General features: G+C 37.0%; 3 protein-coding genes across 4 annotated transcripts; all 3 read right to left on the bottom strand.

Annotated features, from left to right (window-relative positions):
• Window positions 1-1,110: 1,110 nt before the first annotated feature.
• LOC109117199 (40S ribosomal protein S29) lies at window positions 1,111-2,614 on the bottom strand. Its single transcript, XM_019204024.1, has 3 exons — window positions 2,469-2,614; window positions 1,461-1,560; window positions 1,111-1,365 (listed from the first exon to the last, which is right to left on the bottom strand). Exons 1-3 carry the CDS (start codon window positions 2,528-2,530, stop codon window positions 1,357-1,359), a joined length of 171 nt encoding a protein of 56 aa, XP_019059569.1. The 5' UTR covers window positions 2,531-2,614; the 3' UTR covers window positions 1,111-1,356.
• A 71-nt stretch (window positions 2,615-2,685) lies between these two features.
• On the bottom strand, window positions 2,686-5,602 carry LOC104825832 (FAD-linked sulfhydryl oxidase ERV1). The gene is made up of 6 exons (XM_010558219.2): window positions 5,306-5,602; window positions 4,594-4,671; window positions 4,403-4,450; window positions 3,839-3,903; window positions 3,551-3,628; window positions 2,686-3,110 (listed from the first exon to the last, which is right to left on the bottom strand). The coding sequence occupies exons 1-6, from the start codon at window positions 5,501-5,503 to the stop codon at window positions 3,005-3,007; spliced, it is 573 nt and encodes a 190-aa protein (XP_010556521.1). The 5' UTR covers window positions 5,504-5,602; the 3' UTR covers window positions 2,686-3,004.
• Window positions 5,603-5,652: 50 nt separating this feature from the next.
• On the bottom strand, window positions 5,653-9,594 carry LOC104825834. 2 transcript variants are annotated; one of them, XM_010558220.2, is made up of 5 exons: window positions 9,270-9,594; window positions 8,380-8,517; window positions 8,123-8,295; window positions 6,044-8,033; window positions 5,653-5,891 (listed from the first exon to the last, which is right to left on the bottom strand). In XM_010558220.2, the coding sequence occupies exons 1-5, from the start codon at window positions 9,414-9,416 to the stop codon at window positions 5,835-5,837; spliced, it is 2,505 nt and encodes an 834-aa protein (XP_010556522.1). In that variant the 5' UTR covers window positions 9,417-9,594; the 3' UTR covers window positions 5,653-5,834. The 2 variants fall into 2 exon arrangements, with proteins under 2 accessions (XP_010556522.1, XP_010556523.1); XM_010558221.1 differs by lacking the exon at window positions 9,270-9,594 and having other exon boundaries at window positions 8,380-8,523.
• Window positions 9,595-11,755: the final 2,161 nt, after the last annotated feature.

Raw genomic sequence — 11,755 nt, 5'->3', positions numbered from 1 at the left:
GATATATTATAATAATTATTAGTCAATACCATTATCTGTTTCCTTAGCTTAAAATTTTTCTAAAACCCCGTTTTCATATTTCATAACCGATTTGGGTCAGATGATTGTTCCATATCATTTTTAATATGACACTATGTCAATTACCACGTATTTGCATTGGTACTTTTTCATTAAAAAATTTATACGAAAATGTATTAAACTGTGTTCTAAACAAAGTTCAAAATATCAAACAATAAGCAAAAAAAAAAGAGAGTAACTCCACTTTGAGACTGAGTGTTCGATTCCTCCTTGTTGGAGAGGGAGATAATTTCTGGGTTTATATGATCCATATACAAAGACGGTTCCCAAATCGGAGGTTTACCTAGTCAGCGCGCCTGAATGGTAGCAGCTAGGGGTCTTCCGTTTTTCATTGGGACGTTAAAATACATTTATTGCCACAAAATATTATAACGTATATTATATATTTCTAATCATTTTCAAACTCGAGCAGAGTTTATAAACGTGTTAACAGCTCCTTTATTGTGGGCCAAAGTAATAGCCCACGTTTTTCATTGGGACGGACTACATATGCCATTTCTCTCTCACACACACACACATATGTATATCGGTCGACACATTAATACGCACGAGGATTTTTGATATATTGTAAGTTCAAAAAACTTGGAACATATAATGTGTAACAATGTGTATGTGGTGTCAGTAACAAAATTTCGGGGTATAGATGGACACAAGCCATGCCGGCTGTCAACAATTTGGATAATTCCGAATCCGGACCGCTCGAATTTTATTTAGTTCAAAACCCGATACAAATAGTAATTGTATCGAGTATCCAAACCTCGGATATCAGCGAATACCCGCAGATCTCTAACCGCAAAGTTGAGATGACGAGGGCAAATACGATGGCATACCCAAGAAGAGGGCGAGCAAATAACGAGAGTTAGAAGAGAGAGGGTTCGGATACCAAGTGACTCGATACCCAAATGCCAAAATTTTAAAACCCAATCTTGCTCTCCGGTCAATCAAATACCCGACCCACGGATGAATTCAGATATCCGGAAATCGGATAATTTTACCCATACGTAGTTGATAGGCACTAGAAACTACATTGTATGACTCTGAAAGGTGTTCATATGCAATTTATCCTCTTCTTTGAATCATAACTTTAAAGTAAGTACATTGATTCTCTGAACCCATTTCCCGAACCGAGGATTTCATAGCTGCCCTAATCCAAAAACTCAAATCAAACCAAAACAGAAACCGAAATATATGATCCAAAAGTTTCGAAAAAAAGAAAGACGTTACTTCTCCATATCACACAAAAGAGCCCCGTTCGATATCAAGTACTGGTATGGTTCTTCAGCGGTACTGCAAAACCATATAAAGTCCAAAGGACTTAGAAAATGCTACAAACAATACCACAGAAAACTGCAGAAACAAAGACCGGTTTTTGTTCTTTTTACCTTGATGAAGCCAATCTCCTTGGCATTGCTACGGAAGCACTGCCTGCAACAGTTCAATCCATACTTCCTGATGAGTCCATGGGAGTTTCCGCACACACGGCTGTCGATCCAGAAAACGGTAGCATCAGTCTCGATTCTTAATACGAAACCAGCGGAAAAACACAAGCTTTGTATTCATCACAAATCGCAAATCCAGATGAAAAATAGTAACATGAGTCTCGATCGACCTTTGATCCCATACCGGTGGTATGAGTCTCAACCCGAAAAATAGTGACATGATTCTCAGTTCTTGATACGAAACCGATGAAAAAACACAAGCTTATGTTCATAAAGATCGCAGAAACATCGACAAATCCAGATAAAAAAGTATATAAAAGATGGTGGAATTTGCATTCTTGGATAAGATGACAATTAAATGTCTTCGGAAAGTCTTAGATTATATAGTTCCGGTGATAAAAACGAGAATCGAAAGATGTAGACTGTCCGGAACCTAAACATCGAACTAATCATCAACTGCAATTGAATGATCTCATAGTTCTGAAAGGTCTTCGAAAGATTACAACAGTCGCCAGAGCCGATTAACCCAAAACCTAAATTTACAGGCATGCTCAATTGATAAACACAGATTCAAAGAACCACCAAAACCTATTCTAAAAAAACCATGTTTGGAATGGGAACATTCACGATCACGAACTGAAACGTGAGAACCAAAAGGCGAAGGAAAATCAAAGAATTCTGAATGAAGAAGAACACGAATCTCTACAAAAGCACTACAAAAATGTCAAATACACTCAATAATCTCGATCGTTCTACAAGCTCCTCGCAAGGATACGATAGTCGCTATAGCTGATTAACACAATTCCAGGATCAATAGGCATCCGCAGATTCATCGAGCCACCAAACCCAATTCAGGGAGAAACGAAAAATCGGAGACTTTCAGGAAAAATAAAGCGTAATTCAAAAGAGACAATCACAAAAAAATCGGGAGAAAACGAGGAAAACTCTTACCAGGTGCGAGATCCAGGACCGTACTTCTTGGGGTGAGAATTCCAAACGTTGCTGTGACCCATCCTGTGCGACTTCGTTGCTTCTCTGATGAATCTGCAATAGCAGGAAAAAACCCTAGATTTTGCAGAGCTTAGTCTGTAGAGGAGACAATAGTAAAAAAAACTGCCAGTATTTATATTAGGAGATTCGAGGGAGAAGAAGAAAACCCTAATCCGCTCTTGGTTAGGTTAACCGGAACCGGTTCTTACCATTTAATTTGGGACAAGTGAAGATTATACCAAACCCCCGGTTTGGATACTAGAGAAAATTGGGTCGGTCATAAGCAGGGCGGATATGGATACGCCGAATTACATTTCGTTTCAATTTTTTTTTTTTTTTGTAACTGAAGTGAGTCTTATATTTGCTTGCTATGGCCATTTTGGTTTAACGCATCACCATATTCTTTGGGGAAATACATCGCATGTCATTTTGAAATTGTTTAGAACAAAAAAAAAAAATGCAGAGTAAATGGATTGTGAAATCAAGAAAATGTATATTTAAATGTGAAATGAACTTCCTTGGAGATCACAGGAACGTTGCTCGCAATCCAGCTTGCCCCATCTTGCATCCACTCTCTCGCATGGGAACACCAATTTCCCCAAACTGCAATACATGAACAATGTTCAAAACGAGTAATATATCTCAAAATCTTCCAATTTTTACGTCTAAAAAATATTCTGAGTTTTAATATTTTGTAATCTCTATATATCTCTTTCGTTCACTAGAAGATTGTTGTATAAGACATTGTAACACATAAATTTCGTGTTTATAGAGGATTTTTGGATAAAAACATTTTTTTACTATTTGATTTTAATACCATTTTATTAGATATTATCGTCCTAACAGGTTTATACAAATAAGGAGTTTGTATTTATCGGTTTGTAATTTACTATTCACGGTAACAGTAAGAAACCCGAACATGAATTTCGTCAAGGGACATTGGAGATATATGCATGAATGAGCAGCCTAGTGATAATATGGAACCAAACAACTCTTATGGCATTGCTTCTCTCTTTTTTTTCGGGCTTAAGGTGATGAATTACCTTCTATTTACAGTGTTGTGGACATGGCAGAGCCATTGCGAGAACTCTTCCTGAGATCCGGCTTGCACAGGATTTGCTCTGCCACGAACCAAACCAATGGAGGATGAGTGACATAAAAGCACGGATCCATTAATAAATACATCGCTCAATTCATAAATGATGAAACGTTCATATTTTTGGTTCACAGTCGTTTAAAGGAAAGCGTGTCCCAAGTCCTTCTCGATCCTAGAAACCAACAACGATATGACTGACCCGACTACAAGATTCCCGAAAACAAGAAGATAGTACCTGAGAATTTCTTTGAAATGATCGGCACATTCCCTGCAAGGATACATTCGAGATAATATCGCCATCTGGAAGAAACAAAAAGTGCGGTATTAGCTAAAGGGGAAGAACATGGGTACCAAGGTTTTTGAAGGAGGTTAAAAGTGTCATCATCTGCTTCCTCGAGAATCATTGATCGGGAAAGGTTAAGCCTTTGAGAATTTCAACGACCTACAACTAATCTTTAGACCCTTTTGAATGGAGAATTTGTAGCTTCTAGGAGTCGTTAGGAACTTAAGATCACGAATTCGTTGGAACGACTTCTGACCCATTCTTGCTGATGCCAATTTCCTTCTGAACGTTTTGAACACTAAATTCAGACCTTTGTAAAATCTTAATCACAAAAATGTAAAACAATATCTCATGACAAACACTATTCTCATGGTCCTTTAGCCCTAAGAAACACAGGTCGAAATTATATGCAAAGGTTTTCTAACAACAATAAAGAATCGGTCAACTAACAACTTTTCTCAATACATAATTGTAAGAAATTATACAGACGTATACTAGGGCGGGTAAGTAATATACCAGCTCTTTCACGTCCTTCTTCTGTTGTCTCGTCGGTTTTTCTGGGTACTGAAAAGCATCATCCAAGTTAAAGAAAACATTACCGGGTCCGTTAACTTCAAAGACAGCTAACTGTTACATGCGAGGAGTTGAACAAAAAGTTCCGCAACTATACGAAACATTAGACGACTGAGTAAACTGCAAACTCAAACCTGTGCGGCAAGAGTGTGCAGAAACGTCCAAGTAGCTCTCCCAAGCTCTTCTTTGGTCACAGGACCCGTAGATTTTTCCTGATGAACAACGGCCATTTTCAATGAAGGTTATGATCGGTATCGAATCATACATAAGTACGGTGTTATTCAATGAACTCACTCTACTGCACAGACATGGAGAATCGTCATGGTAAACTACTGAAACTTGATGCACGATGCAACTCAATCAGGATCAAATGTATATACAAATCATCAGATCATGACAGATAATCTACATTGGCTAATCTACTGTAGCAAGTAAAATGTCAAATTTTGCTTCTTTATCTCATTTCGCATCCACATATTCTGTATCGAAACAAAGAGCGAAACTGGAAAGGAGAAAATCAAATGGAAAGGGTAAAAAAACCAATTAGACTCCAGAATTTTATCAAACACATGTCGAGCAAGAAGAACACTCGTCCTAGTTTATCCCACAAGTTTGTTTTTTCTTTCCAAATCAGTCAAATAAAGAGACCCACAACCACAGAGCCGATTTCACTACAACCGAAGTAAACGAAAGCTTCTGGAGAAAACCCTTGGGACCCAGAATACGTAAAGGACAAGTCTTTCGGGAATTCTATCGAACAGTTGGTGTTCGCGACGAGAAGAAGATCGATAATACAAAAACAGAGCTGATTTGAGACGAGAAGATTGGGAAAAAAAAGGGTCGTACCTTGATCGGGAGCTGCGCAGAATTCGAAGTGGAAGATGAGTTTGGTAATGGAGATTCGATGGAGATGACAGGGCTATGGACTGCGGGCGATGAACGACGAGTTTTGTTGATTCCAATGAAATTCGAGAGATGGGTTTGCAAGGAAATGGATATTTTCTCGAAGGTTTGGAGAAGGGGTTGCCATGGATTTTCAGACATTTTTTTTTTCTCTCAGAAGGAAATAACGAGACAAGAATCCGTTCCGAGAGTGAGGGAAAAAAGAAAAGAAAAGTGGGAGACCGTTGTCTAGTTTGGTCGGGAAATCCGAATATACGTTTTAAAGAAAGAACAAAAAGCAAAACCAGATATAAAAAGCCATCCTAAATTGTTAACCAACTTTAATAATTTCTCTAAATTTCCAGAGCCTTAACCAATTTGTCTCTTGTCAAATCCCTTTATCATTCGTGAAGGAGAAAAGACATCTAGGCAATGACATCATATAGACAATATAGAGTGAATAGTGGTCGGATACTGGTCTCGGTCGGAGATGCTAAATGCCATTCATTGCTTTCCTCCGCTCTTCTTCCTCGGCTTTAATCCAAGCAGCCTAGTGAGGGGAAAAAAATAAGAACAGGTGAGAGATAATATGGCAAATATATCATTCAGTTCGCCAACTGGTCCGCGGCTCATATTGGCTCCGCTAGTCACGGACCAGATCGTGCCATATGGGTCTGGTCTAGAACGGATAGAGTTGCGTACCTTTTCTCTTTCAAGTTTCGAGAGACGTGGACGGATAGAGTTCCCGAGGTCTAAGCCACCCCAAGCTTCTTGCATTTCCCGGTCTCTGGCTTGTCGTCTCGTCAGCCATTGCTTCGTCTGCTCTCCCGATTGCTCCGTCTCTGCTGCTGCTGCTGCTGCTATCTTCTCTCTATCGAGTCTCGTCTTATGCTGTTTGGTCAGTAGTATCTGATCCAAGCTTCCTTCCTTATTTGTCGTTGTTTCCTTCTTCTCCTCTTCCTTTTTATATTGGATGACTCTTTCATCTGCTTGGTGGAGGAACCTCATTTTCTCCTTCTCAAGCCGTGAGACATGTTTCACCAAAACTTTGTCCAAGCTCTCGAGTTCCGTCTCGTTTTTCGCTGCTTTGTTTCTCCTGTTTCCATAGTTTGTCCTCGATTCATCGAGCGTTTTCATCATTCTTTCTCTTTCCAACCTGTGAACCGGACTTTCGCTTTTCGTATCCTCTGTCTCAGACCTTCTGCTGATGTCGTTGTTTGAGTCCACGTTTTCTTTTCCCGATTCTCCGCCCATCTTTCTCGAGTTTCTCGATTCGAGATCTGCTTTGCTTTTTTTCTTTGCTTCTTGGACCTCTTTCTCTAGCTTCGAGACGTGTTTTACCACAATATTTTCCAGGCTAGGAAGAACTTCAGGTTCTGCTGCTTCAGTTCTACATTTCACTGGCTTCTTGATGTTTTCGTACATTTTCCCGGAGTTCTTTTTAGTTTCTTCGATTTCCTTCTCCAGTCTTGAACAGTGCTTCTTTACTAGTAGACTTTCCAAGTCAGGTACAGGTTCTGATGAAGGTAGATGATTTCTGCTAGAGATCTTTCGGTATTCCCCGAAATTTGTTCCTGCATTCTTTTTGGCCTCTGCAATCTCCCGCTCAAACCTCGAAGAGTTTTTCACAAGAACACTTCCCAAATCTGGAATATTCTCGTGTGAAGCAACTTTGTCAGGATTGCCTTTTACATCTTTGGACGCAATCTTGGCTTCAAACACTTCTCTTTCGAGTTTTGTCATGTGCTTCACTAAAACTTTATCCAAACTCGGTACCTCTGGCTCGGGTCGGGCTTCATTAACTGGATTTTTGTCTTCCTTAGGCGCTGCATCCATTGCAGCCATCATCTTAGCTTGATGAACCACTTTTTCAAGTTTTGTCATACGCTTGACTAGGAACTTTTCCAAACTAGGGATCTCCGACTCACTTGGTTTCTTCGGAGTTTTCCCCTCCATGAAGGACTCAAAATTGGAATCTCTGCTCGATCCCCTATCTGTAGAAGACATCTTACCCAAAAGTTCATGAGCCGAGACAGAAGTTTCAGGGTTTAGATTTTGAAGCCTTAGGTGTCCAACTTCAGCTAAGGCCGCATTTAAACCACAAGTTGCTACTATAGTGGCGAGAGACGAAAGTTCATCTTCATGTAAGCCTCGAAGCCTTTCAAACATCATATCTACTAGCTTCTCCCTGTTAAGCTTCCCAAAGGATTGTCTCCTCTTGGCTTTTAACTGTCTCATCTCAAGATATGATGATGACGTCTTTTGGCATTCGGCCTCTGCTTCGCCACTCTTATGTAGAGTGTCAGGTTCAAAATCAGACTCGGTTTCACATTCTGAAGAGACCTCGGATATTTCGTGATTTTCATGCACATCAGGGTTCTCGCTGATTTTCTTAAGAAGCTCCTTAAACTCATCTTTGCTGAATGAGGGACGGTTTGCAAGCCTAGCAAATGCTGCTTTGACAGCAGCAGCCACTTCTTTATCTACATCAAATGCTGTCTCGAAAGATGCCGTGACAGTATGGGTAGGAGATCCTCCTCCGTGTCCTGATGAGGTTTCGATCTGACACCGTTTCCTTGAGCTATTCGGTTTATCATACATTATCACTCCCATTGCAGATGCTGCTTCAAAAGCTTCGGCTGCAGCCTTTTCCGTGTTTGACATCAGAGTTTCTGCTTCTTTACATGGGATCCTGTCAACCAGAAAGCAACTTTTGTTACGGGAAATGGCAATAAGAGATACTGTGAATTTTGCGGTATACGAAAATGATGAATCACGTACCTTGCAGCTCGAAGAATTCGACACCAAGATGCTTCAACCAATGCAGCCTTACGGGCCTCCATGGCCTTGCAGGCAGCCTCTCTCACAGCCATTTGTTCTCTTACAATTCGGCAGTAGTGTGGATTCGAGTCACCAAGAGTCTCGTCAAGAGTCTGGTTCATGCCATCTACCTCCTGAAACACATACAACAGTTTTAGGATCCGAGAACTGTCAAAGTGTTACCAATCAGTGAAGATATCAGTAACTGTGTAACAAACCTGTAGCTTCTTTATCTTCCTATCCAGGTATGAGTCCACCTTTTTCCGAGGGAACCAGCCAACAGGAGAGGTTTTACGTTGAGATGGCTTCTTTGACTGTGATTTGCGGAGAGCTGATGTCTGCTTTGGTGACCTACGCTGCATTTTTTCGGAAGAAACGAAATGTTCAGACATGGTCAGCGAAAAAGCACAAGGAATTTTGCACAGCTCAATGAGATTCAAATAGATAATCGGAGAGACCCCAAATAGCCATCTAGAATACAGATCAACAATTAGGTACGACATGATCTGAAGCAAACACAAGGGTGAACTTGCTGGCCATATAGTGGCTTAATTAACAGTCCAACTGATGATCCATACGAGAAGTTACAAGATCTTCAACTCGAATATGTGAATTGCAGTCATTAACACGCAAACCAGAAAGCATTCCAACAATCTGATCAAATTCTCTCATAATGTCACTGGAAATGATATATGACTGAAATAGATCAGTAACATCAGTTACTATGACCAGAACTCACGGAGCCAAACATGAACTAGTGATCGTGTAAATCGACTGATATATCCAACGCAAGGGATCAGAACTCTAATGCAGAGCACGTACATTCTCTTCCTCCTTAAGAGCAATAAACTTAGTCAAACAGATCATTATTACGTATTTTCACTCATATCTCCATATTTTCCATCATCAATTTCACGAATTCGGACCGAAACTAAACCCTAAACGATCGTACTCACGAATTTCAAAACATCAAAAAACCGCCAAAAATCGAGCGTAGGAAATGCACACTGAAATCGCACAAAATTGAAGAAGAACATAGAAAATGTGATTCCGAACATCAACCCAAAACAAAATGGCCCAGCATCGGGATAAAAATCAGATGACGTACCTGTCCTGATTTCGAAACTGCAAATTCTACAGGATCGGCATCTTTGCGCCGAGAATCAACAGCTTCTCCGCCGCTGAACTTGTCGGAGACTGAGATGCATCCCAAATCCAGGCAGCCGAGATCCATGGCGGAGGCGAACTTGTTCATATCCTCAGAAGATTCGGAATTACACAGTAACAGATCGATTAAGACTAGTGAAGACGACTCAGAAAATCGATGTTCGTTCGGGATTTTCAAATTGAGAGAGAGAGAGAGAGAGAGAGAGAGAGAGAGAGAGATTTGTCTATGAAGCTCTTCACTCTTTCTACGGGGAAGAAATCTTTTTTGAGAAGTAGCCGTTACAGACGATTTTGTGTCTCTCTTTTGAGCTGAGCAACGGTTCATTTTGTGCATCCTTAGGGTTTTATCATGTACATGCAAGTCCATGGAAGTTACACTATGTTGTAGGCTCTCATGCGACACGTGTCATACACATAACATTACTGCTTTTATCATGTAAAGTGTATAAATTACATTTAGTGATGTTCCAACTTCCAATTATTTCTTCAATTATTTCTTTAATTACGTCCATTTTTTATGATCATCTCCTCCATCTTTGATATTTACTGTTTTATAAATATACTTATCTTTGATATTATTTGAAGTTTAATATATAAAACATATATTTTTAAAGATGGATATAGATTCTCTCTACAAATAATAAGATATAAGACTTTATTTGTTTCTCACATACAAAACTTTTTCTCATCCTCTTCTTCAAAAAATAAAAAAATAAAAAATTGCAAGAGTAATAAAAGAATGATTCTATTCAATAAGTTTTTCGACGATCTCATTCTCATGTAAATTATAAATTATAAGTCACGTTGTTATTTTCTCATTCACCGCAATGTCAAACTCATCTCGAAATAAGTACACAATCTTTCTAACGATACTTGTATCTTTCAGAACGTATCAATCAACAACATTTCATTGATATTATTATGATATAAAAATTCGAAGATATCAAATTTTTATAAGAATTATAAGAATAATGGTAACCTTTGAGGCTATGTTTTACAAATGAATCATAATCTATTTCGGTATGAACCGTAACAAAAACGAAAGATTCGAGTATTTAATTAGAGTCGTTGAAAAAAAATCATAGAGAAGCGACGTACATTCATTGAAGGGTATCGGGAGAGAAGCCATAGGATATATGATCGACTCATTGATTGTACAAATTCAAATATCCTATAATCATTATGCAAATTAATGCAACTACGAGACTAAAGATTTTTTAGTAAGTAATACTATTTGGAATGCATATAGTGAAGACAGTGATCAAATTTGTCGTACTTGTTAGGGTTGGCTTTGATTATATAGAGTTAATAATTTTTTCAGTATATTAAAGAATTTGATCATGTGTTAAATATTTTTTTTTCCGGATATTAGGTTTGATGTAGATGTTATGATTTATATATAAGTAAATACAAATGTTATGATTCTAAAAATATGTATTTATTTCAAATCTAATATTAATAATTTATTATTGTGTGTTTCTTTGATTACAAAGATTAAAAATTTACAATTCAATATTTGCTGATTCAAAAGTGACTCTGTCATCGAGTTATAAAATTTCTCTAAACATTATTATGATGTTTCAAATTCCAACATTTGGTTTTATATTATAATCCATAAAAATATAAATAACAAAGTTATTCATAACTCTTCTAAATAAAAGTATAATCCCATTATCTCACCACTTTCAAAAAAATTCGAAATAAAAAAATTGTGAAAATATATCAATTCTTATAAAATTTGTATATTTATTTAGAAATTCATATATTTATATAGATTTTTTTTTAAATTCATGGGTTTTAGATTTTTAGCTGATATTTTATAATTATTATTTAATTAATTAAAATATAAATTTATATAGAAAGTAATATATTTTTAGAAAAATTTATAATAGATAAAAATATTTTAAATCAAATAGAAAATATTATAACACGTAAACTCTATTATTTATAAATTTTTAATATATACATATTCTGATATTAAAATTTAATAAAATTAATATTAGAAAAACATAGCTATTTAATTTTTATATAAGAGAAAACCAATATGAGTGAATAGATAGATTTGATGTAACAAACATATATTCTAAAAAATAAAAATAGAAAAAAGACTGCTTAACTTTTTAAAATATTAGATAATAACTTATGCATATCGCACACATTAAAAATATGGATGAATTTTTAAAAAAAAAATATTATTCTTTTTACGGTTAAAAATAATATATTTTGTTTTTGATTTTTTAAATCATATTCTAAGGGTTTTTTTAATTTCTAGTTAACGGATTGTTGCAATTTTAAGAAGGTTTATGAATAGTTTTTATATTTATATTTTCGTGACTTATAATATAAAAATTATGGTTGAAATATAGAATACTATATAACAAAGTTTGAAAAAAAGTTATAATTGGATGAAAGAGAGTCAGTTTTACC

The sequence above is a fragment of the Tarenaya hassleriana genome, unplaced genomic scaffold (assembly GCF_000463585.1).
Source record: "Tarenaya hassleriana unplaced genomic scaffold, ASM46358v1 Cleome496, whole genome shotgun sequence".
Classification (NCBI taxonomy): domain Eukaryota; kingdom Viridiplantae; phylum Streptophyta; class Magnoliopsida; order Brassicales; family Cleomaceae; genus Tarenaya; species Tarenaya hassleriana.
The sequence above is the reverse complement of the archived record's forward strand: the minus strand, read 5'-3'. Positions and strand labels throughout refer to the sequence as shown.

Excerpts from the sequence above, each read along its gene's own strand:
- LOC104825832 (XM_010558219.2), bottom strand. The coding sequence starts at position 5,503 with ATGTCTGAAAATCCATGGCAACCCCTTCTCCAAACCTTCGAGAAAATA. Across the intron at positions 4,451-4,593 it reads TGCACACTCTTGCCGCACAG|TACCCAGAAAAACCGACGAG; the intron begins GTTTGAGTTTGC and ends GATGCTTTTCAG. Across the intron at positions 3,904-4,402 it reads AGAAGGACGTGAAAGAGCTG|ATGGCGATATTATCTCGAAT; the intron begins GTATATTACTTA and ends TGTTTCTTCCAG.
- LOC104825834 (XM_010558220.2), bottom strand. The coding sequence starts at position 9,416 with ATGAACAAGTTCGCCTCCGCCATGGATCTCGGCTGCCTGGATTTGGGA. Across the intron at positions 8,518-9,269 it reads CAGTTTCGAAATCAGGACAG|CGTAGGTCACCAAAGCAGAC; the intron begins GTACGTCATCTG and ends GAAAAAATGCAG. Across the intron at positions 8,034-8,122 it reads CGAATTCTTCGAGCTGCAAG|GATCCCATGTAAAGAAGCAG; the intron begins GTACGTGATTCA and ends TCTGGTTGACAG.
- LOC109117199 (XM_019204024.1), bottom strand. The coding sequence starts at position 2,530 with ATGGGTCACAGCAACGTTTGGAATTCTCACCCCAAGAAGTACGGTCCT. Across the intron at positions 1,561-2,468 it reads GGTCCTGGATCTCGCACCTG|CCGTGTGTGCGGAAACTCCC; the intron begins GTAAGAGTTTTC and ends CTGGATCGACAG.